The sequence below is a fragment of the Amphiura filiformis genome, chromosome 13, assembly GCF_039555335.1.
Source record: "Amphiura filiformis chromosome 13, Afil_fr2py, whole genome shotgun sequence".
Classification (NCBI taxonomy): domain Eukaryota; kingdom Metazoa; phylum Echinodermata; class Ophiuroidea; order Amphilepidida; family Amphiuridae; genus Amphiura; species Amphiura filiformis.
The window spans coordinates 40,027,779-40,054,407 of NC_092640.1; the positions used below are offsets into that span (position 1 = coordinate 40,027,779).

Consider the following 26,629-nt stretch of genomic DNA (forward strand, 5'->3'; position numbering starts at 1 on the left):
TATTCATGAGATGACGTCACCAATTTGCATATTCCTGAGATGAAGTCATCAATTTGCATATTCAAGAGATGACGTCACCAATATGAATATTCATGAGATGACGTCACCAATTTGCATATTCATGAGATGACGTCACCAATTTTCATATTCATGAGATGACGTCAAAAATTTGCATATTTATGAGATGACGTCACAAATTTGCATATCCAATTTCCATATTCATGAGATGACGTCAAAAATTTGCATATCCATTAGATGACGTCATCAATTTGCATATTCATGAGATGACGTCACCAATTTGCATATTCATGAGATGACGTCATCAATTTGTATACTCATGAGATGACGTCAACAATTTGCATATTCATGAGATGACGTCAACAATTTGCATATTCATGAGATGACGTCATCAATTTGCATATCCATGAGATGATGTCATCAATTTGCATATTCATGAGATGACGTCAACAATTTGCATATTCATGAGATGACGTCATCAATTTTCATATTCATGAGATGACGTCATCAATTTGTATATTCATGAGATGACGTCACCAATTTGCATATTCATGAGATGACGCCACAAATTTGCATATTCATGAGATGACGTCATCAATTTGCATATTCATGAGATGACGTCATCAATTTGCATATTCATGAGATGACGTCACCAATTTGAATATTCATGAGATGACGTCACCAATTTGAATATTCATGAGATGACGTCACCAATTTGCATATTCATGAGATGAAGTCATCAATTTGCATATTCATGAGATGACGTCACCAATATGAATATTCATGAGATGACGTCACCAATTTGCATATTCATGAGATGACGTCACCAATTTCCATATTCAAAGATGACGTCAAAAATTTGCATATTTATGAGATGACGTCACAAATTTGCATATCCATTAGATGACGTCACAAATTTGCATATCCATAAGATGACGATCAATTTGCATATTCATGAGATGACGTCACCAACTTGCATATTCATGAGATGAAGTCACCAACTTGCATATTCATGAGATGACGTCACCAATTTGCATATTCATGAGATGACGTGTGCATATTCATGAGATGACGTCATTATTTTGCATATTCATGAGATGACGTCGCTAATTTGCATATTCATGAGATGACGTCAATTTGCATATTCATGAGATGACGTCATCAATTTGCATATTCATGAGATGACGTCATCAATTTGCATATTCATGAGATGACGTCACCAATTTACATATTCATGAGATGACGTCACCAATTTACATATTCATGAGATGACGTCACCAACTTGCATATTCATGAGATGACGTCACCAATTTGTATATTCATGAGATGACGTCACCAATTTGCATATTCATGAGATGACGTGTGCATATTCATGAGATGACGTCAATTTGCATATTCATGAGATGATGTCATCAATTTGCATATTCATGAGATGACGTCACCAATTTACATATTCATGAGATGACGTCACCAACTTGCATATTCATGAGATGACGTCACCAATTTGTATATTCATGAGATGACGTCACCAATTTGCATATTCATGAGATGACGTGTGCATATTCATGAGATGACGTCAATTTGCATATTCATGAGATGACGTCATCAATTTGCATATTCATGAGATGACGTCACCAATTTGCATATTCATGAGATGACGTGTGCATATTCATGAGATGACGTCAATTTGCATATTCATGAGATGACGTCATCAATTTGCATATTCATGAGATGACGTCACCAATTTACATATTCATGAGATGACGTCACCAATTTACATATTCATGAGATGACGTCACCAACTTGCATATTCATGAGATGACGTCACCAATTTGTATATTCATGAGATGACGTCACCAATTTGCATATTCATGAGATGACGTGTGCATATTCATGAGATGACGTCAATTTGCATATTCATGAGATGACGTCATCAATTTGCATATTCATGAGATGACTTCATCAATTTGCATATTCATGAGATGACGTCATCAATTTGCATATTCATAAGATGACGTCACAAATTTGCATATTCATGAGATGACGTCAATAATTTGCATATTCATGAGATGACGTCACCAAATTAAATATTCATGAGATGACGTCGCCAATTTGCATATTCATGGGATGACGTCACCAATTTGACGTCACCAATTTGCATATTCATGAGATGACGTCAACAATTTCCATATTAATGAGATGACTTGATCAATTTGCATATTCATGCGATGACGTCACAAATTTCCATATTCATAAGATGACGTCAAAAATTTGCATATTCATAAGATGACGTCAAAAATGTGCATATTCATTAGATGACTATATCAATTTGCATATTCATGAGATGACGTCAATTTATATATTCATGAGATGACGTCATCAATTTGCATATTCATGAGATGACAAATTTTCATATTAATAAGATGAAGTCAATTTGAATATTCATGAGATGACATCACAAATTTGCGCATTCATTAGAAATTTAGATGACGTCAAAAATTTGCATATTCATGAGATGACGTCATCAATGTGCATATTGACGTCACAAATTTGCATGTTCATAAGATAACGTCAAAAATGTGCATATTCATAAGATGACGTCAAACATGTGTATATTCATGAGATGACGTCATTACTTTGCATCAGACGTTGATATATGTCAAGTTGCGAACGTATTATTCAAACGTCTCTATTAAGTCCTGTCTAACGTTGTAACACGTTCACGTGATGAGATAATCACACAGACGTTGATGCCATGTTTGGCCAGACCTTGTAACAACGTTTGAATAATACGTTCAGAAGTTTCTTTACGTGAGGAGATAAGGATCCAGATCTTAATGTTATGGTTGACCAGACCTGGTAACAAGGTTTGAATAATACTTTCAAAAAACGTTACACATTGACGTATCAGCAACGTTTTCCTCACGTGAGGAGATAAGGTTTTAATCCAGACGTTGGTGCAATGTTAGACCAGACTTAAAAACGTTTGCAAAAAACGTAACGGAACTACGTATCAGAAACGTTTACCTCACTTGAGGAGATAAACTTTCAATCCAGACGGTATTCGCCGTAGAAGTGATGTAATAATCGGATTAACTATCATAGCAATATGGGTAAAACAAGATTTGAATATATCGCACTTCACTAGTACGTTCATGCGGTACCTCTAAATTGAACTATATCATACAGATCACTTGCACATGTAAGATCTATGATTGCAGACACACACAGGTGATAAGTGCAACCTGCTTGTAGTGCAGCGCGATATATTCAAAAATTGTTTTACCCTATACTATTGCTATGGTATTGATACGGCGAATATATAAAAGGACCCCTTCGGAAATAAGCCTTTTGGGCTTAAAGGGCTATCCTGTGATATCTCATTGCATTGTTGTTTATGTGTATTATAATATGTTATCTATCTTAATGCATTTTATATCTATTTACCTTGTATTGTTGTATCATTGTATGTGCAATATGGAGATACCGAATAAAATAAAATCAAAGTACTTTAATGACCCCCTTTACAAAATACCTTCATGTTTGCTGTCGGTTGTAGAATACTAGAGTTATGAACGTAGGCCTACAAAATGGTAAAGGGACTTTTGGGACACCTTGTATATTTAAAACCCATTTAGTGATTTGCTCATCCGGACGATCGTAAAAATCATCAAAATTCAGCTTTTGGTACCTTTGTCATTGTCATATAGATGTGCTAACATAGCCTGTTAGTGGTTCAGCCGAAAGCCGTGTATTTAAGACGAAATAAGGCATTTTACACAAATCTGTATAAATTTATATACTGACGGTATATAAATTAGCTATCCATATATTTGAATGGGGCTTCAACTTCGTCAATATTGCTGTTTTCTTTGTTTGTTTTTTTGCCAGATTTTTCATTTTATGATACCAAACGACAATTTGAATGACCTATCCTTCTCTTTTAAGCAATGATAAACCATTTTAATTTTTTACACTTTGTGCTGGGATCACTGAATGGGTCTTTAATCACAGACCCTGGAGTCTTTTTCTAGGGTCTGTGCATCTTCACTATCTATGGTCTGTGGTATAATTGGGTCATATATAATCAGCTTGATCAGAGAAGATGTTAGAACCGAGCATATTCAATTCTTTCAAGGTTGTCGTTATAAATTTTCTTGACATATTTTCTTTAAAATGTAAAATTATTCAAGTAAAACAACCTTCAGGTATTCTTTATTACTACCATTTTATTATCTTAAGTCGTGTTCACACAGTCGGATATAAGTGAGTTATTACCGGTAATAAGCGATTTATAACCGGTAATAGTGACCGGTATTAAGGGACTCAAGTCCGACCGTGTGAACACGACTTTAGAATGTAAAACAGCGCGGGGTTGGTTCCGCAAAACAAGTTCTTTTATGTGTTTAATGATTTTCTAGTTGACTAAATAGTTGACTAAATTATAATTCTATTCAACTGGACTTATTTAAAGCCATAATGTGTGATTTGCTTTATAGCGATGGCCTCAATTTTACTCGGATTTCTACTTTTTGCATAATTATATTGCCCAGTGGTATACTAAAATACCACGTAAAAGACTAAGCCTGAAGTGCTTTAATAACAGTAAAATGTAACATTATGTATTAAAACCGGGTTGACCCGGTTTTATTCAGAGTTCAACGATCGAGTGCTTGCTAACATGTACCGTGGATGTCAGCTTGTATGTACACACGTCGAGCGCGATGCTCCGTTCAGTTACATGTAATACGATCGACGAGCGTATAGTACACGCATGTAGGCGTTGGATGAAATCGCAATTTTCTTCGTTATATAGGCCTACACCTCATTTGTTTGGCTCGAAATTAAAAGGGGATAATGTGATCAGTGAAAACAAACATTTAAATAAGAATCTATTCTTTATGTAAATCCCACATTATTGCTTTAATGATTTTCGTTAAACCAGAAAATCCAAGGATGTCTGGATTTTCTCCAATATTTTTGTAATTACCTTAGCCAAATAGCATTTGGCTAAGGTCCTTTTTTTGTCAGATTCTTTCTATCAATCCAAATTTGGTTACTAGGACCATTAGGGGGTGTCACAAATGTCACGTGAAAATGGCTGGCGCAAAGATCATGTCAAGGTCATTATGGCCAAAAACATGTTTTTCACTAAAAATGCTTCTCCTTCCTCATATTAAATAGCAGCTGAGAAAAAAAAATACAATTTCTGAACTGCAAACTTATTTGGCGCGCGATCTGAGCTGGTCCTTTTCTGGTGGCTGTGTCTGTTACAGGCACACTCCCTCTGGAATCCAAACCAGGTTCACGCTGATTACACTTCCCTTAACAAAATGATAAAACATTTCCACAATTTCACATATTTTATAACCATGACATGGATGTACAATTACATTGCACATGAATACAAATCATTAATATATTTCCTCTGTCCTTTGATGTAGAATGGTATTATAATGAGGGGGGGGGTCAAAATAGTTTTGAACCTAATAATGAGGGGGATCAAAAATGTTTTAGGTCCATCAAGAAGGGGGGTCAAAAAGTTTTGGGTTTACGAAGAGGGGGGTTAAAAAAAATTCGACATGAAACACCTTAATTTGAGTATAAAATAGTGTAAAAATGCAAATTTTTGTGTAACCCAATGTAGGCCTACCGGTAGGCCTAGGCCTATATCAACTTTCCCGCTGCGTTTGTATAATTATATCCCAGCAAAATCGTGCCGGAATAATGCTCACTGATGGGTAATTTTGTTTTCTTTGCGCCCCCCCTCTCTCGACATAAAGTCCAGGCACGCCACTAGAAATCAACTGCAAACTGCTTCAATTGAGCCTTCATATTGAATATTTTTCAATTTTTTTCTAACTAACATTTTACCAATATTAGTGTAAAAAGTACTAGTGTCCACCAAATGCCTTCATTTGGCGCCCATTTTGTAAAATTGTCCAACGACTGAGAGGGCACATCCCCTGCGTCACGCGAGCGCGACAAGAGGCCTGCTTCGTGGTCAAATTCAACAAAATTTGTGCCCCCCTTGACACCCTTGAATAAGCCTATGATTTCTGTCATAAAATATTTTTAAAGCTTAATTTAATGTTCGCTTCACTTGCATTTTTGAATAGAGGTATAGTACTCTCATAATCCCATGGATTCGCATACCTTATAAATAAAACCCATGAAAGTAGATTAACAGAATGGTCGACTGCAGATCCGTCGGATAACGCTTTTTCAATGGGAAATGAACTTTGATGCTTGGATGATGTCACGATGAAGTTAGCCTTTATTCCGTATTGAAAAGCGTGTTCCGACGGATCTGCACTCGACCGGCCTCTTAAGGATCTAGAATGAGCGTTTATGGCGTTTCGACAGTATTTTTTGTGGGACATGAGAGCACCTCAGACGTATCGAATTGCATTCTGAATACGAAGCATGTCTTTCTGATATCAAATAATTTTCATTTTTTGAAATTCACGATATAATACAAATTTTATGACAAATTATCAAAATTTGATATTTTTCAAATTTTTGATATATAACAGTCCTCGAAGATAATTTTATAAATCTAATGATATATTCTTAAAGTGTATGTAGCTGGGAGGAAAAGCCGACGATCAATTGAAAATTTTGACCTTTTATATTGAAGATATGGATTTTTTTTTTTGTTTTGGGGAAAAATTTTCATATCTTCAATAAAAAAAATTTTCAATTGATCGTCGGCTTTTCATCCCACCTACATACACTTTAAGTATAAATCATCAGATTTATAAATTTTACTTCGAGTACTGTTAAATATCAAAATATCAATTTTAATGATTTGCCATCAAATGTGTATTACATTGCGAATTTCAAAAATCAAAATTATTTGATATCAGAAGGACATTCTTCGTATTCAGAATGCAATTCGATATGTCTGATGTGCTCTCATGTCCCACAATAAATACTGTCCAAACGTTCATACCCCTTCCCTTAAAGATGACTTGAAAATGTGAAACAGGCTATTTTTCATAACAATAGGTCAGAGGCCTAAGCATAATTTCTGTCATAATTTTTTTAAAGCTTTTATATAATGTTCGCTTCACTTGCATTTTTCACGGAATTTCAGCTTTCACCGACTGACCAAAAAAGTTTATTAAGCGTGTGATGATGTGCGCTGAATGTTTTGACTGTATTTTATAGAGACAATAAGGTGAAACAAAATAGGCAACTTTGGGTGAAACAGCGGGTCGAAATCTCTTTCTTTGAATAATGTTTGACTGGTTACCATGTTTACAGAGAGTAACACTACCTTTTTAGATATTTGGGCAGGCCGTAGGCCTACGCATGATTTTTTACTTTAGACAAATAGTGTTTGGCTAAGGTCCTTTTTCTGTCAGGTTCTTTCTTCTATCAATCGTATAATGAGCCATCGTAACCATATGCCTTTGTCAATTTTTTGTTTGGTTACTAGGACCATTGGAGGATGCCACAAATGTCACGTGAAAATGGCTGGCGCAAAGGTCATGTCAAGGTCATTATGGCTAAAATCGGGTTTTTCACTAAAAAAATGCTTCTCCTTCCTCATATTAAATAGCAGCGTGACGTCACTTGCACACATGATATGCATCGTCTATCCAGTGTCTAAAAGTTGTACACAGAATTGGGGTCAAAGGTCATTCAGAGGTTATTTCTGGTATGTAACCAAATACCTTAAATCGGCCATCGTAGCCACATGCTCTGCTGTGTTGGTCATTTGGTGGTGCCACAGATGTCACATGATCATCCACTTACGGCCAAAAACATACATTTTACTAAAATTGACTATGACCTCCCCCCCCCCCCCACATGAATAATTTACATTTGCACTGGAATCACTGAATAAAAATTTTCAAAATGAGTTTTTTTTCGGAAAATGTCGTTCTGAAATCTTCAAAATGGAACTTTGTGCAAACATTTTTTTTAAACACTAGAGTACCTGCAGCTGTGAGGGCACTGTAGCTGTACATGAGAGCACCATCAGTATGATAGGGATGCTGTCTGATCCCCCAATGACCCCATATGACCTCTGACCCTAGATGACCTTGGCTTGATGACCTCAGTTTTATTTAATACATCCGTTTGAAATTTAGAAATCATTTTCAGCTATGAATGCTGAGAAGACATTGCGATGCTCGCAGGGAGTTGTGAAACCTTCCTGTTCCCGTCATATTGAGAATTCGTTATACCATGTTTAAGTCCTCGTATCAAGGATTCCACCCACCAAGTCTGAGCCCGATCGGACAAAGTTTGAAATTTGACCCCTCCATAATGACCTTTGACCATGGTTGACCTCAATGTTATTTCGCGCATATATTCCCCTCGCAGCAAGGATTCCACCCACCAAGTTTGAGCCCGATCAGACAAAGTTTGAAATTTGACCCCTCCGTAATGACCTTTGACCTCGGTTGACCTCAATTTTATTTCGGGCATTTATTCCCCTCGTATCAAGGATTCTACCCACCAAGTTTGAAGCCGATCGCACAAAGTTTGAAATTTGACCCCTCCGTAATGACCTTTGACCTCAGTGGACCTAGATTTTATTTCGGGCATATATTCCCCTCGTATCAAGGATTCCACCCACCAAGTTTGAGCCCGATCGGACAAAGTTTGAAATTTGACCCCTCCGTAATGACCTTTGACCTCGGTTGACCTCAATTTTATTTCGGGCATATAATTATTCGCCTTATATCAAGGATTCCACCTACCAAGTTTGGGCCCGATCGGACAAAGTTGAAATTTTGACCTTTGACCTTGACCTCCGATGACCTTTCAAACTACCCCATAAACGTGGAATGCCCGATATCTATCTATATCCGAAATATCGGAGCGATGCGTCGAAGCGCGGCGAAACGCATTGTCGGACAGACAGACACACAGAGCTTATTATTTTATTAGTATAGATGTCAAAGGTTATTAATTATTGTACGGTATATCCCTTTGGGCGGACAATTGTCTACCTCAACACATCAGAGGAATTTTATCGATAAAAAATAATATTAAAAGATTTTATGTTTTAGATTTGATCATGTTAGGCCCCCCCCACCCAAAAAAAAAAAACATGTTTGTTTCCTGTAGCAGGTACAAAAAGTCAAATGCGAAATGCGTTTTTTTTCCATGTCTTGAAATGGAAAAAAATATCCTTTTCGCTGCAAATTGGAATGGGAACAGTGAGTTTCTCCGACAAAAAAAAATCATATTCAAGAATATTTATGACCCCCTTTCAACCTGCAGTAGTTTTCACTATGCTCGTTTGTTGTGTAAGGCCATATAAAATTAATATTTTGGTTCTCGTCCAGAGGATTTTCATGAATTGATGAGGGAGGGAGGTGTTTTTTTTGTTTTGTTTTTTTCAATGTAAAATCAGCATTGTCAGTAGTTTTCGGTCTTCTCCAACAGTGCTTGAGGAAACGATGAGGCACTTTTTTTTTTTCAAATGTGAGATTCTGAGGGATAAACCCCCTAGAGTACCACAAAAAGACTTGAAGTGATCCTTGTTCTCTAATAAACTTATTTATATGTATGAAAAATTCATAAATCATTCCAAAGTTTAAAATAATTGAAAAATCTAAAAAAATTAAAAAAAATCTGACAAATCCCAGAAATTGAGGAGGGAGGGGACGAGAACCAAAACATTAATTTTATACTGCCTAATGTGTAAATGTTTACTCCCGTAGTGTTTTATATTATTTTTTTTGAGATTTTCCAGGTTTTTTTTCTTTATAAGTGAAAAAATTCAAATGCGCACAATAAGCCGTCAAAAACGAAATGCGCGCTACAGGAAACAAACTTGTTTGTTGTTGTTGTTTTTTTTGGCCTTAGCTGCGAGAAGATAAGCAACGCTTGAATGCCTCGATTTTAAATAAAATACATTATGACCTTAGAGTCAATTTTCCAGTTCTTGAAAAACAACCGTTTTCCAGCAATGAGCACAATACTTAGTATGATATAAAGCATTTCATGAATAATCTGTGCACTACTTATTTTATTTTACTGTATAAAAATCCGGGATAAAAATGAATTTGAATAGCATTACAGGGTCACAATGAATTGCATGTAATTTTCATGAGCCGTGAACCGATGAATATAATTGGTTTACTCCAGAGACTCTGGACTCTCTGCTCTGGATCCTGAATTAGCGGAAAGTACTTCATTCAATCAAAGACCACAAGACTTTCAAGATGATGAGAGGTTGCATTCTGTGGGGTTGTCTTTCCCTCCTAACATTCATATTACTCATAGGTAAGTTTATCAGTAGCGTAGGAATTTGGTATTGGTGGGGCAAGCAATATTGTACCAGAGAAGATGGTTGTACTATTTAGCATTGTTTAGTGAGTGCATCGACAAAATGAACTTACCATATGGTGACTGTTTAATTGGTGAGCGAAGTGAGTGCTGAGGTCTGAGGAAGTTGTGGGTTTTTGCCTATATAGAGTCCGAAGTTTACCGTTTTCTAAAATCCATTTTCCGTGTTGTAATATTTATAAATCCATGTTTTATGAATAAAGCTTAAAATATATAAACTACGGTGTACCATGAGGGACATGAAAACTTCAATCGGGTTTTGCAAACTTCAATCAGTTTTTGCAAACTTCAATCAGGTTTTTGCAAACTTCAATCAGTTTTTGCAAACTTAAATCAGTTCTTGCAAACTTCAATCAGTTTCGGCAAACTTCAATCAGTTTTTGCAAACTTCAAACACTTTTCGCAAACTACAATTGTTTTTGCTAACTTCAATCAGTTTTTGCTAACTCCAATTGTTTTCGCTAACTTCAAACACTTTTCGCAAACTTCAATTGTTTTTGCTAACTTCAATCAGTTTTTACTAACTCCAATTGTTTTCGCTAACTTCAAACACTTTTCGATAACTTCAATTGTTTTTGGTAACTTCAATCAGTTTTTGCTATCTTCAATTGTTTTTGCTAAAATCAAACACTTTTCGCAAACTTCAATTGTTTTTGCTAACTTCAAACACTTACTTCAATTGTTTTTGCTAACTTCAAACACTTACTTCAATTGATTTTGGTAACTTCAATCAGTTTTTGCTAACTTCGAATGTTTTTGCTAACTTCAATCACTTTTACTTACTTTAAACACGTTTTGCTAACTTCAATCGCTGTCGCTAAGTTAGCACCTTTCACTAACTTCAGTTATTATTATTTTTTTTTTGGGGGGGGGGAGGTACTACATGACTCAAAAACCATAAAACCTGTAAGTATATAAGAATGGGACATTCGTGCATGTGGTGGAACTTTACACTTTATTCTAGGGGTCAATGCCTACCGATTCTTACCGGGGGGCACTCAAATCAAACTTAATTGAAGTCATCCTTGAGCAGAAAAATGCCGAAAAGAGTAGGGTTTTTGCACAAAAAAAGGGTAGCCTTTTTAGCCACTTATAAGTCGGCATTAAGGGTAGTGATTTTCATGGTATTTCCAACTGGTATTCTACATACACAGCAATAAATATTAAAGCCCGTACGGGAGCCCGAGTATTAAGTCTACTTTATTGTATCAGTGAAAAGGGTGTATATTTTGAATTGATCAGTAAAAAGGGTTCCTATTTTGCTCCAAGGACAGTAATAAGGGTACATTTTTTCACACAATAAAGGTCGGTGTTTAGGGTTGGGAATCTGAGGGTATGTGAGTGCCCCCCGGGGGTTCTCGATGGCGTAACCAGACATTTTCATGGGGGGGGCATGCAGTGGCAGGAGTCACTGACATGGATGGGGTGGAAACTACATAGTTACTTACTTCAGGGGGCATGGCTTCTGGGGGCAGTGGCGTAGGAAGGGGGCAGGGTGGTGTGGGGGAAGGCCCACAACCAGGGTGGTGGACGGACGCACCCCCCAATTGCCCCCAAAAGCCCCCTTTTTGACCCAAAAAGTCCCAGATAGGAGTTTTTTATGCCTCTTTGGTCCAAAAAAGATCAACATTTTGGAAAAAAATTCCACTTTTTCAACATCTGCCCCTATTCCAAAAAGGTCCAAATTTTGAAGAAAAAAAATGTCCACTTTTTCAAAATCAGCCCCCCCAATCAATCCTGGTTACGGATCTGGGGGAGAGCACCGTAACTTCCGTAAGGACAGAAACTTTACCTAGTTTCAGTTCGGGGTATGGCTACTGATTAGAGGATAAATACCCCCTGACCCAGCCCCCCCTACGCGCGCCACTCAGTTGCGGCGCCACGGGGGGATGCCCCCAGTCAGAACTTTTGCCCCTGTTGTCCAATAAAAACCCAAAATTACGAAAATTTGCACTTTTACTGCAATTTTGCGCAAAATTTGTTGATTTCGCCCCCCCCCCATATACCCCCCCCGAACAAAATTCATGGCGCCGCCACTGGCACCACTTACCTAGTATCATGTCAACGAAAATTCCCGGCGAAAACTTTACTGGGGTTTTATACAGAAGTTTGCATGTCCCTCGTGGTACACTGTACCGTTTGTCTCCTAAAGGGTTTGAAGTTAACAAAAACAGGGTTTGAAGTTAGCATAAACAGGGTTTGAAGTTAGCGAAAAAAGGGTTTGAAGTTTGCATAAAGTGATTGAAGTTTGCAAACACTGGTTGAAGTTTGCAAAAACTGGTTGAAGTTTGCAAAAACTGGTTGAAGTTTGCAAAAACTGATCGAAGTTTGCAAAAACTGATTTAAGTTTACAAAAACTGATAGGTCCCATGAGACATGCTGGGTAGCTTAAAGTTCTGTGGTGGCCACAAACATATACATATAAAAGTGTTTGAAGTTAGCAAAAACAATTGAAGTTTGCTAAAACTGATTGATTTGCAAAAACTGATTGAAGATGGCAAAAACTGATTGAAGTTTGCAAAAACTGATTGAAGTTTGCAAAAACTGATTGAAGTTTGCAAAAACTGATTGAAGTTTGCAAAAACTGATTGAAGTTTGCAAAAACTGATTGAAGTTTGCAAAAACTGATTGAAAAAACTGATTGAAGTTTGCAAAAACTGATTGAAGTTTGCAAAAACTGTTTGAAGTTTGCAAAAAGTGATTGAAGTTTGCAAACACTGGTTGAAGTTTGCAAAAACTGGTTGAAGTTTACAAAAAAGTTTGCAAAAACTGGTTGAAGTTTGCAAAAACTGGTTGAAGTTTGCAAAAACTGGTTGAAGTTTGCAAAAACTGGTTGAAGTTTGCAAAAACTGGTTGAAGTTTGCAAAACTGGTTGAAGTTTGCAAAACTGGTTGAAGTTTGCAAAAACTGGTTGAAGTTTGCAAAAACTGGTTGAAGTTTGCAAAAACTGGTTGAAGTTTGCAAAAACTGGTTGAAGTTTGCAAAAACTGGTTGAAGTTTGCAAAAACTGGTTGAAGTTTGCAAAAACTGGTTGAAGTTGGCAAAAACTGGTTGAAGTTGGCAAAAACTGGTTGAAGTTGGCAAAAACTGGTTGAAGTTGGCAAAAACTGGTTGAAGTTGGCAAAAACTGGTTGAAGTTGGCAAAAACTGGTTGAAGTTGGCAAAAACTGGTTGAAGTTGGCAAAAACTGGTTGAAGTTGGCAAAAACTGGTTGAAGTTGGCAAAAACTGGTTGAAGTTGGCAAAAACTGGTTGAAGTTGGCAAAAACTGGTTGAAGTTGGCAAAAACTGGTTGAAGTTGGCAAAAACTGGTTGAAGTTGGCAAAAACTGGTTGAAGTTGGCAAAAACTGGTTGAAGTTGGCAAAAACTGGTTGAAGTTTGCAAAACTGGTTGAAGTTTGCAAAACTGATTGAAGTTTACAAAAACTGATAGGTCCCATGAGACATGCTGGGTAGCTTAAAGTTCTGTGGTGGCCACAAACATATACATATAAAAGTGTTTGAAGTTAGCAAAAACAATTGAAGTTTGCCAAAACTGATTGAAGATGGCAAAAACTGATTGAAGTTTGCAAAAACTGATTGAAGATGGCAAAACTGATTGAAGATGGCAAAAACTGATTGAAGTTTGCAAAAACTGATTGAAGTTTGCAAAAACTGATTGAAGTTTGCAAAAACTGATTGAAGTTTGCAAAAACTGATTGAAGTTTGCAAAACTGATTGAAGTTTGCAAAAACTGATTGAAGTTTGCAAAAACTGATTGAAGTTTGCAAAAACTGATTGAAGTTTGCAAAAACTGATTGAAGTTTGCAAAAACTGATTGAAGTTTGCAAAAACTGGTACACCGTAATAAACAATGATTATGAATGATAATAAGGGGCTGTGCAATAATTATCAGCCCCCCTCACCCTTGAACATGCCAAATTTTGGGATCCCAAATTCCAAACTTTAAATGGTCAAGATGTATGTTGCGAGCGCAGCGAGCAGGAAAATTTGCATATTTAAGCGTTTCCGTACCGTTTTCCTAAGCCTTTTTAGAGCGTTTTATTAAAAAGGCGCCCCGTGAATGCGTGCCAAAAATCGCTTTCCCCCCCCCTCGGCTTGCCAAAAATTGCTTGCCCCCCTTTTCGGTTCGCCAAAAATGTAATGTTTGTGTGTGTACGGCCGTATCGTTAAGGGATCTAGAATGAGCGTTTATTGCGTTTCGACAGTATTTTTTGTGGGACATGAGAGCATCACAGACCTATCGAATTGCATTCTGAATACGAAGCATGTCTTTCTGATATCAAATAATTTTCATTTTTTGAAAATCACAATATAGGCTAATACAAATTTTATGACAAATTATAAAAATTTGATATTTTTCAAGTTTTTGATATATAACAGTCCTCGAAGTAAATTATATAAATCTAATGATATATTCTTAAAGTGTATGCAGCTGGGGGGAAAAGCCGACGGTCAATTGAAAATTTTGACCTTTAATATTGAAGATATGGATTTTTTTCCCAAAAAGACCTAATTTTTTTTTGGCGTTTTGGGAAAAAAAATCCATATCTCCAATACGAAAGGTCAAAATTTTCAATTGATCGTCGGCTTTTCATCCCACCTACATACACTTTAAGTATAAATCATCAGATTTGTAAAGTTTACTTCGAGTACTGTTAAATATCAAAAATATCCATTTTTAATGATTTGCCATAAAATGTGTATTATATTGCTAATTTCAAAAAATCAAAATTATTTGATATCATCAGGACATTCTTCGTATTCAGAATGCAATTCGATATGCCTGATGTGCTCTAATGTCCCAAAATAAATACTGTGCAAACGTTCATACCCCTTCCCTTAAGACGTTATGAGGCAGAAAAGGTCACAGGTCGATTTACTTGTTGTGTATGGGTCAAAAGTTGAGGCAAATTATTCCCCTAGTTTAGAGGTTTCGGAAAAAGAATAGTTTGCACTATCTGCGATGTCTAGTTAGCATGTTACACAGCAAAGAGTCAAAAGATATGTGGGATTCCATAGGATTCAATGGAATTTGTATTTATTTATCATCATCTATCTTCTGAACTTCACATCGCAGAATCCTTTGAAATTGAGGAAGAGTTTGTATCCATTTTTATGAAAATCGGAGCAACTTTATTTTTTCACCCCTGTATTCATAGATTTATATGGGTCCCGATTCATATCATGTGTTAAGGGGGCACGCAAGATCACTCAAAAGGCGGAAATTTTAAACATTATTTTGTATTGTATCTTTAAAAGTAATGATGATATAAAGAAGAAAATAAAAAATTTGAGAAAAACACTTTCTAGATTTGTGTCTTTAGAACACAGATATGCCATTTTTGTCAATTTTGATATTTAGGGTAAGTTGTTACTGCGGACCGAAAAAAAAATGGCATGGAAAATCAATTTTGGCGCTTTTCTCTATTTTTTGTGTGTAGAAATCTGCCGTGCTAGATGGATTCCTTGCATCATTTCCTTTCTGAAAATGTATACTTTTATGTACTTATCATCATTACTTTTAAAGATACAATACAAAACAATGTCTAAAATTTCCTACTTTGAGTGATCCTGCGTGCCACCTTAATGTTGTTATCAATATTAAATCATTTCAGGATCTGCACGGGGCATTAATGTTGGATTTAACCACTTTATTCTTAACGACGGTGAAATGCGGACTAGAAGTGATGTACCAATGCAGAACGAGCAAATGATACTCCAAGAAGGTGCTATAGTAGACATCACTTGCAGGTCCAAATATCCCGCAGTCTTTGGGCCTGCTAAAGGTGTTGGAGTGAAGTGGACCTTGGCCGCTACTGATGACCAAATTGGGAATTATCCTGTTGATCCTGATGTATTTCCTGCAGAAAGAAATTTGGAGAAGTATAACATCCAATATGTTATTGAACCCTGGTATGAAGCTGACGCCCAAAGGGTGATATCAACGATTCGGTACACAGCTCGTTTGGAAGACCATAACAAACAACTCGCATGCGCGGGGGTTGATCTCGATTCAAATGTAGATCCGGACGTATCTAGTTATACTGGCACTCATCTTCATCTGATTATTAGACGTAAGTACGTACATTTTACATTAAAGCCATAGGCCTACTTATTGATCGAGAAATCTATCCACGACGACACGATATTTTACTGTGTGGATATCCATCGTCGGTTTAATATCAGTGGCCTGCATTGAGGATAGACTTTTCGATTAAAAGCCATAATGTGTGATATGTTCCACATACTCAATGCGCAATCAAGCTAGTGGTGGTATGTTGTGTGTAAGAGATTGACTTGTGGAAGAGGTGGTGCATATTTTGTCGTAGCTGGAAATAGACTTCCTCGACAGTCGTTCAATATTGGGGAGATTAGCCTTGATGTTAAAGTTGACTGAGTGTCGTTTGCAGCGTAGCGGTCTACATTTTTCCTTCATAAATTAGCTCAAAACACAATAAACCAAGGAAAATGGGTCTAATATTTTCTGAAGTAAAACCAAATTTGATGAAAAGGGGTAATAAACGTAGTACTACTTTCAAATTGCGTTATAATCGTAACTGTAACTTGCAGCTCTAGAACTAAAGAATAATAACGCACTCAAATGCCCAATGGCTGTCAATCATACGGGATAAGCCCTTTAATTTCCCCTAATGAAGCAGTGCAGTACGCGTATCCGTCGTCATAGGCGTAGATCCCGGGGGGATGGAGGGGGGGGATTTATCCCCCCAATATTTTGCCAGGGGGGGGGATGATCCATACAATCATCCCCCAAATGTTGACGCCTGTATATGGGTTTCCAATCAAGTTAACCCCATATTTGGCCATTTCAACCTAAAAAGTGCTAAATTTTTCGCGCTCCGCGCGAATTTATTCCACTTTTGTACAATATTTCACCAGTTTAGCTTTTAATATTGCAAAATTTTTCGCGCGCATTTGTACCATAACCTTATTTTGTCGCCAAAAGGTGCTGACTTCAAGAAATTTTTTCTAACCCCATCCCCCCAATGGCGAAAAGAAATCTACGCCACTGTCCGTCGTGCACACGTACGTAAATTTTAGGCTAAACGCACTCACTGCCTAGCAATTGTCAATAAAACTGCCAGCGAAATAACATCACTTTTAATACAGGAATTGGATACGATTGTCACCACCGGGTACACCCGTCAGTCCGAACCCCGTCAGTCCGAACCACCGCTAGTCCGAATTTTAAGCTTACCTAACGCTAACCATAAACCTAACCCTAACCATAACCATAAACCTAACCCTAAACCTAGCCCTAACCCTAAAAATTCTGACTAGCAGTGGTTCGGACTGACGGCGTTTCGGACTGACGGGGAGACCCCGTCACCACCAGCCAGTGACATCGTTGTACTCAGTGGCGTAGATTTCTTCGACATCGAGGGGGATGGGGTTGGAAACAAATCTTAAAGTATAGATAATCCAGCACCTTTTGGCGACAGAATAAGTTCACGGTGCAAATGCGCGCAAAAAATTTGCTATTTTGAAGCTAAACTGATGAAATATGGTGCAGAAGTGGTATAAATGCGCGAAAATGTGCACTTTTGGGGCTAAAATGGGCAAATATGAGGTTAATTTGGTCGGAAACCCATATTCAGGCGTCAACATTTGGGGGGGTAATTGTATGGAGCACCCCCTGGCAAAATATTGGTGGATTTATCTCCCCCCCCCCCCCGGATCGACGCCTATGGTTGTACTATTAATTGGCGGAAGTAGCAACATTTTGAAGGTATTTGGTTATATTCATTGCAGGAAGTAGTCTCCTGACTCTCCTCCGTAGCCAGTTTGGTTACGGTCCCTCCACACAAACAGTCTGCCAATGACCACGTATACGGCGTTTCTGGTTGGCTAAGAGGGCGACAATGCAAAGTCTATTAGAATGTAATAAACGATACATCCGGGAACTGGATTGCCAGTGAGTTGAACTCCCGTGGCTGAATCATGGCGAGCAGCATGTGGTGGATGACGTCATGGGAAAAGTGTTAGCCAATCAAAAAGAACTCATTCGTTATCATTGGTAGACTGTTTGTGTGGAGGGAGTGGAACGAAAGTGGCTGCTTTGGAGACTAAGCAGGAAGTTACCCCTAAATGACCTTTACCTCAATGTTGAATAATAACTTTCAGCATGTTCAGGCTGGCTGTTGCTGATGCATGTGCAAGTGACATCCTTGTGCTATGTACATGAAACATGTGATCAGCCTTTCTTTGACATCTATGGTTCAATGCATCGGTACCGCGTGAACGTTGTAGTGCAGAGCGGTATAGTCAAAATTGAATACCTGAGTGGAAGAAGGGCCCAACTCCAATTTTTTACAAAAATGAGTTAGACCCAGCATTTTATTGCCAGCAGACTGTTCTTCCTTGGGTGTGAAAGATGAGCCAAAATTCACTCTCTAAATAGTCTTCCACGTAAACTTAATCATGATTTTCATGGAAGAAAGGCCCAACTCCATGGAGTTGGGCCCTACTTCCACAAATATTGGATTAAAGAGGAATTTTGTTCATCCATGAAATCTGCTTTTCACTACAATAAACTTTCTTGTTAACATATTACATGCTTCTACTTGTGCAATTAATGGATAATTACCTAATTTCTGTAGCTATTTATAACACATCTGCTTACGGAACTGGCACTTGCAAGTATATTAGTGGAAGAAGGGCCCAACTCCAGCTCGTATTAAGACCTGTACCGTTGCCATGGAAACATCATATATAATTTCGAATGTATGTAATATTGTATGTTCATGTATTAAAGGTCCCTTGAAGATGCAAACATTCTGTCTATAAAACTTTTCCAAATATTAAGTTTTTTCTTAATATATCAAAAACAGTTTTGATGGAGTTGGGCCCTTCTTCCACTCAGGTATTCAATTGTATTCATCTATTGCTATGGTAGTTAATCCGATTAACTACGTCACTTCTACGGCGTATACGCTGGCGAAGTTACGTAATAAATCGGATTAACTACCATGACTACCATAGCAATAGGTGAAAACAATTTTGAACATATCGCGCTGCACTACAAGCAGGTTGAACTAATCACATGTGTATGTCTGCAATCAACGCACTGAATGGTCTATTGTTCTATTGTGTCCGATTTGAGCGCTGACATATTGGAGAATGTTGCCAATCAATATTCATGAGAGTGTACATTCAACGTCCAATTTTCGAAATTGGGTGACTTGTGCTTGGCAGGTGTAAAATACATCTGACTGGGCGTTTTAAATACGTAACGCATAAAGGCATTGACATCATCGAATGGCTGCCTATAGTGCTGTTAGTGTTAGTGTATGTGTGGGGGGGGGCTATGTTTAGTTTCTATAATAATTATTATAAGGCCTACATTCATTTGTCATTCCTTTCTTTTCCTTTCTCTGTACTTATTCTTTCCTTGATAAAGTATCACTCCCTCTTCTTATCTCCCTTCCTTCTCCATCCCCTCTTACGTTTTGTCCCCTCTCATATCATTTTCCTTACCTTTCTATTTATTTACGTCTATTTATTTATTTCTCTCTATTTCTTCCTCTTTCTCTCTTCCTCCAGTCCCCTCTCATTCTTCATACCCCCTCTTCCACCCTCATCCCCTACCAAGACCTCTCACAGAAGAACTGCCCCCTTCAGTACGCCACTGTTTATGACATTCTCAGTCCTTCTTAAAATAAAATAAAATGTCAATTTGTGAAACAACTTTTATATAGGCCTATACCGGTATACTATATGTTACATGTATAGGCCTACGTAGCTATTACCATTATACAATATACAGACATGCAGACATGGCAGCTTTGATGTGTAATCATCAGCAAGCGCATTCAATTTATTTAAATGAAGCACCTTTTCAAATCGGCACAAAGTATCAGTGCAGCGCAGTATATTCAAAAATTGTTTTCACCTATTGCTATGGTAGTTAATCCGATTATTACGTAACTTCGCCAGCGTATAGCTAGTGTCAAAATAATATGATAAGGAGATTAACGCTGGGTCCCGACATAATCCATGTTGAGTGGTATCACGAGTTCATTCATGTTTACTCCAACGTAGCTCCAAATGTAGAGTCTTTTGTCTTGAAGTGGGACTAATAACCACTTGACCAAACAAAAGAGACATTTTGCCCTGCAATCAGTTACAGGCTCTTACACATGCCCTTCTTTTGAACGCCCATTGATGCACATGTCCCCAGTTTAAGCGACAAGACGCTGTTGGTGAAGTAACCAATGAGACGTTCGCGTTCCAGTAAATTTGAGCAAGAAACCCAATCGATATTTCTGAAGTGCCGTTTCAGTCGAAGCAAATTTTCAAACTTCACTTCGCAAACTCTCTATTAGTCTCTCTTCGACGAACGCATACACACATTGCATATTTTATCACGTTTGTTTGACCTCGCAGTAAAACCTCATTTTGATCTCGATATATACATGAAATCAGTGTTACTGATGCCCTATAAGCAGTGAAAGCAGTTTTGGAGGCACTTCTGTCTCGAAACTATGGCTATGAATGATTGTCGGCTCCATCAAGACTTGCATTTCTAAATTCATTTGGTAAACCTGTAAATGTTTTTTAACCAAAAATGTTGCAAGAGATTGTTTCTTTGGCCTAAAATTAACCTGTAATAATAAATTGATACATGTTTACTTGAATTGATATTCCAAAACGAACATTTTTGACACCTCATTTGTCAAAATTGGAGCATTTTGATGTTTTTGACCCCAACGAGCCAAAAAACGCCACCTTTGACCTTTTTAGTAATAACTCAAGAACGATACGTCCTAGGTAAATCAAACTATACATTTTCTGCATCCTTAAGACTAAAGGAATACATTGGAATGTAACACAATTTGAGCAAGTTTGAAAATCCGGTTTAGTTACTATCAGGCGTTTTTGTGTAGCCCCATAATGTCAATTACTTTGGTAAAAAGTGCAGCTTCCCCCCGTATCTCCCAATCCCCCGGCTTACCCACAATAAGAGCGCGTGTATTTTCTCAAGTAACATGCGATACTCGCATTTATTATTAACCTAATATAATTATTATCGTATCATTTCAGCTGCACCAGCTCCTTTGGCGTTTAAAAGCACGGTTGTACACAAATGGCGCGGTGGATTCGTAGGCAGGATCGATATACCAATCTCAGACTATTACACTTCTTGGAAGATCGTTCTCACATTCCGTCGACAGGTGTTCAAACTCGTTGTAAGTCTGTGCATGGTTTATGGTATTTAGTAGTCTCCTACGCAGCCAGTTTGGTTACGCTCCCTCCACACAAACAGTCTGCCAATGACCACGTATACGGCGTTTCTGATTAGCTAAGAGGGTGGCAATGCAAAGTCAATGAGAACCGAACAGCAGTGCTGCATCCGGGAACTTGATTGCCCGTGGGTTGAACTCCTGGCTGAATAATCAGATACGCGAGCAGCACGTGCTGGATGACGTCATGGGAAACGGCTAGCCAATCAAAAAGACCTCGTTCGTTATCATTATATTGGCAGACTGTTTGTGCGGAACCAAACTGGCTGCCGTGGAGACTAGGTATTTAGTAACCCTCCGTTTGCACCTGTGGTCAACCCGAACCCCTTTGAAAGTATATATTCCGTCTTTCTTGTTGATTCATAACCCAATTAAATTGCTCGTTAGATGACATTCCGTATGTACACAGTCTTTGTTGTTGACTGGCTGTCGAACTAGTGGAAAAATGCGTTATATTTCTTTGATTTGGGCTATTACAGTTGAAATCACAGAATTAAAAAAATCTATGGTTGAAATTCACACATCTCCCACACAGTGGGTGTAGATTTCAAATGGAGTTAACCCATTCAGTAACCCAATTTGAAATCCACACTCCTTGTGTGGAAGATATTGTTTTTGATAGGGGTGTACAAATCACTCCTGTTGCACGGGTTTTGATTTGGCAGAAAATGTACCGGGTAGGATTTGAAAAACGAACCGAAATTACAAAGCATTTTTGTTATGTTTCTGTGTTTTTTATTTTATTTTTAGAAGAAAAGTAACCAGAATATTACTAGTTTACTCGACTCACGTTTTTAGACGTTTCATCTTCCGATCGACATACTTCAGCAGTAGGCTTAATGCGATGAACCAGGAACACTCATACTCTCATCTCCTGAGGGTGTAGTTCTTTGTAATAGCTGGTCATATACATGATTAACTTTAGTGAATATGTCCCTTCATCGCGGTTGATAACTATTAAACACGGCGGAACAAAATCGCCATGCGTGGCTGTCGAAGAACTAGTGAATTCGCCCTACTGTCATAGCAATTTCTGACACGAAGATATAGGAATGATGACGCTGTGCAGGGACCTAAAGATAGGATCCACACCTTAAAAATATCCCCCTAACATAAATGGAAAAAATATTTTACGAATATAATGTAATCACACGTACATCTGGATTAATTATGTAAAACGGAAGCCGTTTTTTTTAAAGTTGCATCTGATTCCATAGGAGTCAACTCTCAAACAATTCAGTAGGCCAGGCCTATTCATGTGTTTCTTAACATGCTTAAGGAATGTCGGACTCGGGTGCAACTTTTAAAGCTTTTTAAAACGGCCTCTAAATGCGTTAGAGGGAACTAATAAGTTGTGGATCCTATAGAAATGCATTGTAAAAACAGAATTGTTGTTGTAATTGTTTTGACCTTTTCGAGGTTTTTGACGCTAATTGGACTGGCCTGTATATAAGTAAAAACTGGAGAGAAAAAACTGTCTGTCTTTAACCCACCCCTATGTGAAATTGGTATTCATACGTTATAATATCAATTGATATATACAATTCATGTTCCCTTTATATATAGGGTGGGCAATTTCAAGTGGCTAACGAACCTTGCCTGCACATCCCCGACTGTGGTGATGATAAATGGAAGAAGTGGGTTATTTACCAGACGTTCGCCAATCGCGTTCTTAACCCTGGAGATCGTCTCAACCTCATCTTCGTTGCTACTGTTTGGAAGAATATTGACCTGGGACTTGTGGCTGATGTGGACTTTTATGGATACGATCAGACTTTCCATGTTGGTCCGAGCTCATTTTCTTCTTCTTCAGATGTTCATGTGGAGTAAACCATTACATTATGTGACATGATCAAGGGGAATGAGTCGGATGTCGCTAATATTGTTTTTGAGATATTGCCAAAAACAGTCTTCAAATTCTTTTGTTTTATTGTTTCAGCCATTGATAAATTGCTCATAACCCAGTAACCCGATGTCCAATTTTGATGGGGTTTACATCAAAATGTAGCATTCGTAAACTGCCAGAAAATGATGTAAAAACTCTAATTGGAAATTGCCGACATGTGATGACCCATGCCCTTGATCACGTCACATATAGTTCACCATACTCCAATTCGCCGTAGACGTGATGATGTAACAGAATTAACTACCATGCATAGCAATAGGTGTGAACAATTTTTGAATATATCGCACTGCACTAGTACGTTCACGCGATACGATACATCTGCATTGAACCATAGATATTAAAGAACAGGGATAAAGACCTGGATCATAATTCTATAGAATATTTACAGCATACTGATCACTTGCACCTGTATTCAATCTATGATTACAGACATACACAGGTGGTGAGTGCGCGCAACTTGCTTGTAGTGCAGGGTGATACATTCCAAATATTCATCGTATTCATTGTATTTATCTACTAACCACTAACTGCTAACTACTACTACCACTACTACTACAAAAAACTACTACTACTACTATCAGCTCATAATCGGCGGGCCTTATAACATCGCGAATTGATATCAATATATTTTATTTGGAGAATTGGCCTTGTGCCATCTCGCCAGAAGTATTACAAATTATTAATTGTAGTCCTAAACTTCGTCTAATTTCTTTAACACGCAAAATGTAGTCAAGGCAGATCAACTATCACTCTTAACGTGGGCCTACTTTTCGGTGTGGTGGTAAAAGCCTAATTTCCCGCCGATTGCGAGCTGATCCAAGTGTACTACTACTACTATACTACTACTACTACTGATCAAGAGACATGTGCCTTTCAACGCAGCAAATAAGCGATGTACGCTTAATGCTCTGCATGCTAGCCATATAGGCTTCAACATAAGAAGTCCCAAGTTTGGAGATATTTTCTCAAAATATCAAGAGCTATCTTAAGAACCACTGAACCAATACTAGGCTTGTTTGTACTCATTTTAATGCATTTTTCATGCTGATTCCAAATATGGTCATGAAAATTCACATTTCTGAAATTTTTGACTTTAAAAAATAATTTCAAACTTGTCGTCTGTCGACACCCGCGTGAAGAGAGTTAAAATACGCTCTCGTCAAAGGTTTACTACAAAATATTATAGTTGGACAACTTTCACCGAGGTGGTGGGTTTGTGTGACATAGATCATAATTATGAAAATGTCAAACTTTAATAAACTTGGGAATAAAAATTTTGTTGTTTTTTATTTCATAGAAGTTGCAACTAATTACTCAGACTGCACTTTATCAGAGAAGATATCTCACACGTCCCATAATGCATTTCTCCCATTTCTATTTTCTGTACTGTACATCAAATCAACAGAACACATCCAGATCTTGCAAAAGGGGTCTCCCCATCAGTCCGAAACACCGTCAGTCCGAACCACCGCTAGTGGTTAGGCCTAGGGTTATCGTTATAGGGTTTGGGTTATGGTACGGTTAGGGTTAAGTTTAGGGCTAGGGTTAGCGTTAGGTAAACTTAAAATTCAGACTAGCGATGGTTCGGACTGACGGGGTTTCGGACTGACGGGGTGTACCCTTGCAAAATATGTTTATTTCATGACTCTCGACCTATGTTTAGCCAGTATATTTTCAACAGGAAAGGAAAGTGATGAAATGAGGTGTTAAATGTTGCAAAGGATTCTGGGATAGGTAAGATATCTCCTCATGCACTTTATACCCCTCATACAGTGTAGGCCCTACTTCGGGTATATTTGTGAATGCGCTTTTATAAATGCGCACGTGACATGGCCAGTGCCACATTTGCATTACATAATTGAAACTCGCTGTCAATCACTGAAATGACGACCATTGAGGGATTTATTACTTACTTATTATTTAATTACTTATTATTTACTTATGTACTTATTTTATAAATATTATTTGTTCCCCCTTTCGGCTGGGCGAAATCCAACCCCCTTTTTTGCACAGGCCCCTTCCGTGTAAAAATTCAACTTTATAAGCTGTTTGAACCAAACCGACTCAATATACAATATAATAATACCACGACAATATTGTGTATGACGACGATCTAACTTGCCACACTGGCCGAATAAACCATGCATCACATACGTGAAATGTACGTCAAATCGTCCTATAACGCGTGAGTGTGATGTATAGTATAGAATCTTCCCCAATATCTTCCAGCCGGGACGATTAGATCAAGTACAGTTATACACGTGTTTATACTCTAAGTTGTACATCAAAGTGTGTACAGATTACCGATTTAGCATGCGGCGACACAAAAAGGTTCTTAAAAACACGTTATGAATTTGTTTTTTGTCCATTTTGTTACTTAATTGAATATGAGCGAGCGAATGAGTAAGTTAGGGTTGTGGGGATCGGGCGGGGACAGTTAGCCTATTAGTCCGAGACCCGGGGGGGACACTTCAATTTGAAATGGATATAGGTGTAGGGCTGGCACTTTCGCACCAAGAGGCATTCGGTGAGAGCAAAATGTGAAAAATATGGGGTCATTGGGTGAGAGCATGATTTTTGGCATTCGGTGAGAGCAAAATGTAAAAAATATGGAGTCATTGGGTGAGAACATGACCTTTTTTTAAATGTGAATCTGACGAAATCCGACGAAACTCCTTCAAAAGGTATGGTGGTTATCCCCTATGTCGAAGGTCTATCTGAACAACTCCAAAATAATTTTTTTCAAAAACATAAAATCTCAACAGCCATGAGACCTACAAACACACTCAAAAGCATTCTTGTGCAACGTAAAGACAAGAAAGACATCTTAGTAACCAGTGACGCAGTATACGAAATCCCCTGCAAAGGCTGGAAGGCAATTCGGCGTCTGTCTAAAAGTACATCAAAATGACTCGCAAACGGTAAAAGACACAAAAGCGTCAACATCCGAACAACATTAGTCGGCGATCACGTCCACGGATCACGTCGCCCAAGAATAGCATGTCATCAAGTGGGAGGGGACCAGCATAATAGACAAAGACTCAAATGCTGTATCAAGAAGAATCATGCAGAGAATCAATTCAGATCTGCAAGAAGAGGGCCAAATCAATCAACCCCGACGACGGCTC

At 37.9% G+C, this 26,629-nt stretch overlaps 1 protein-coding gene across 1 annotated transcript; it reads left to right on the plus strand.

Annotated features, from left to right (window-relative positions):
- The first annotated feature begins 10,142 nt into the window (after positions 1-10,142).
- LOC140168339 (uncharacterized) lies at positions 10,143-24,775 on the plus strand. The gene is made up of 4 exons (XM_072191710.1): positions 10,143-10,269; positions 15,950-16,408; positions 21,396-21,541; positions 23,162-24,775. The coding sequence occupies exons 1-4, from the start codon at positions 10,209-10,211 to the stop codon at positions 23,423-23,425; spliced, it is 930 nt and encodes a 309-aa protein (XP_072047811.1). The 5' UTR covers positions 10,143-10,208; the 3' UTR covers positions 23,426-24,775.
- The last annotated feature ends 1,854 nt before the right edge of the window (positions 24,776-26,629 follow it).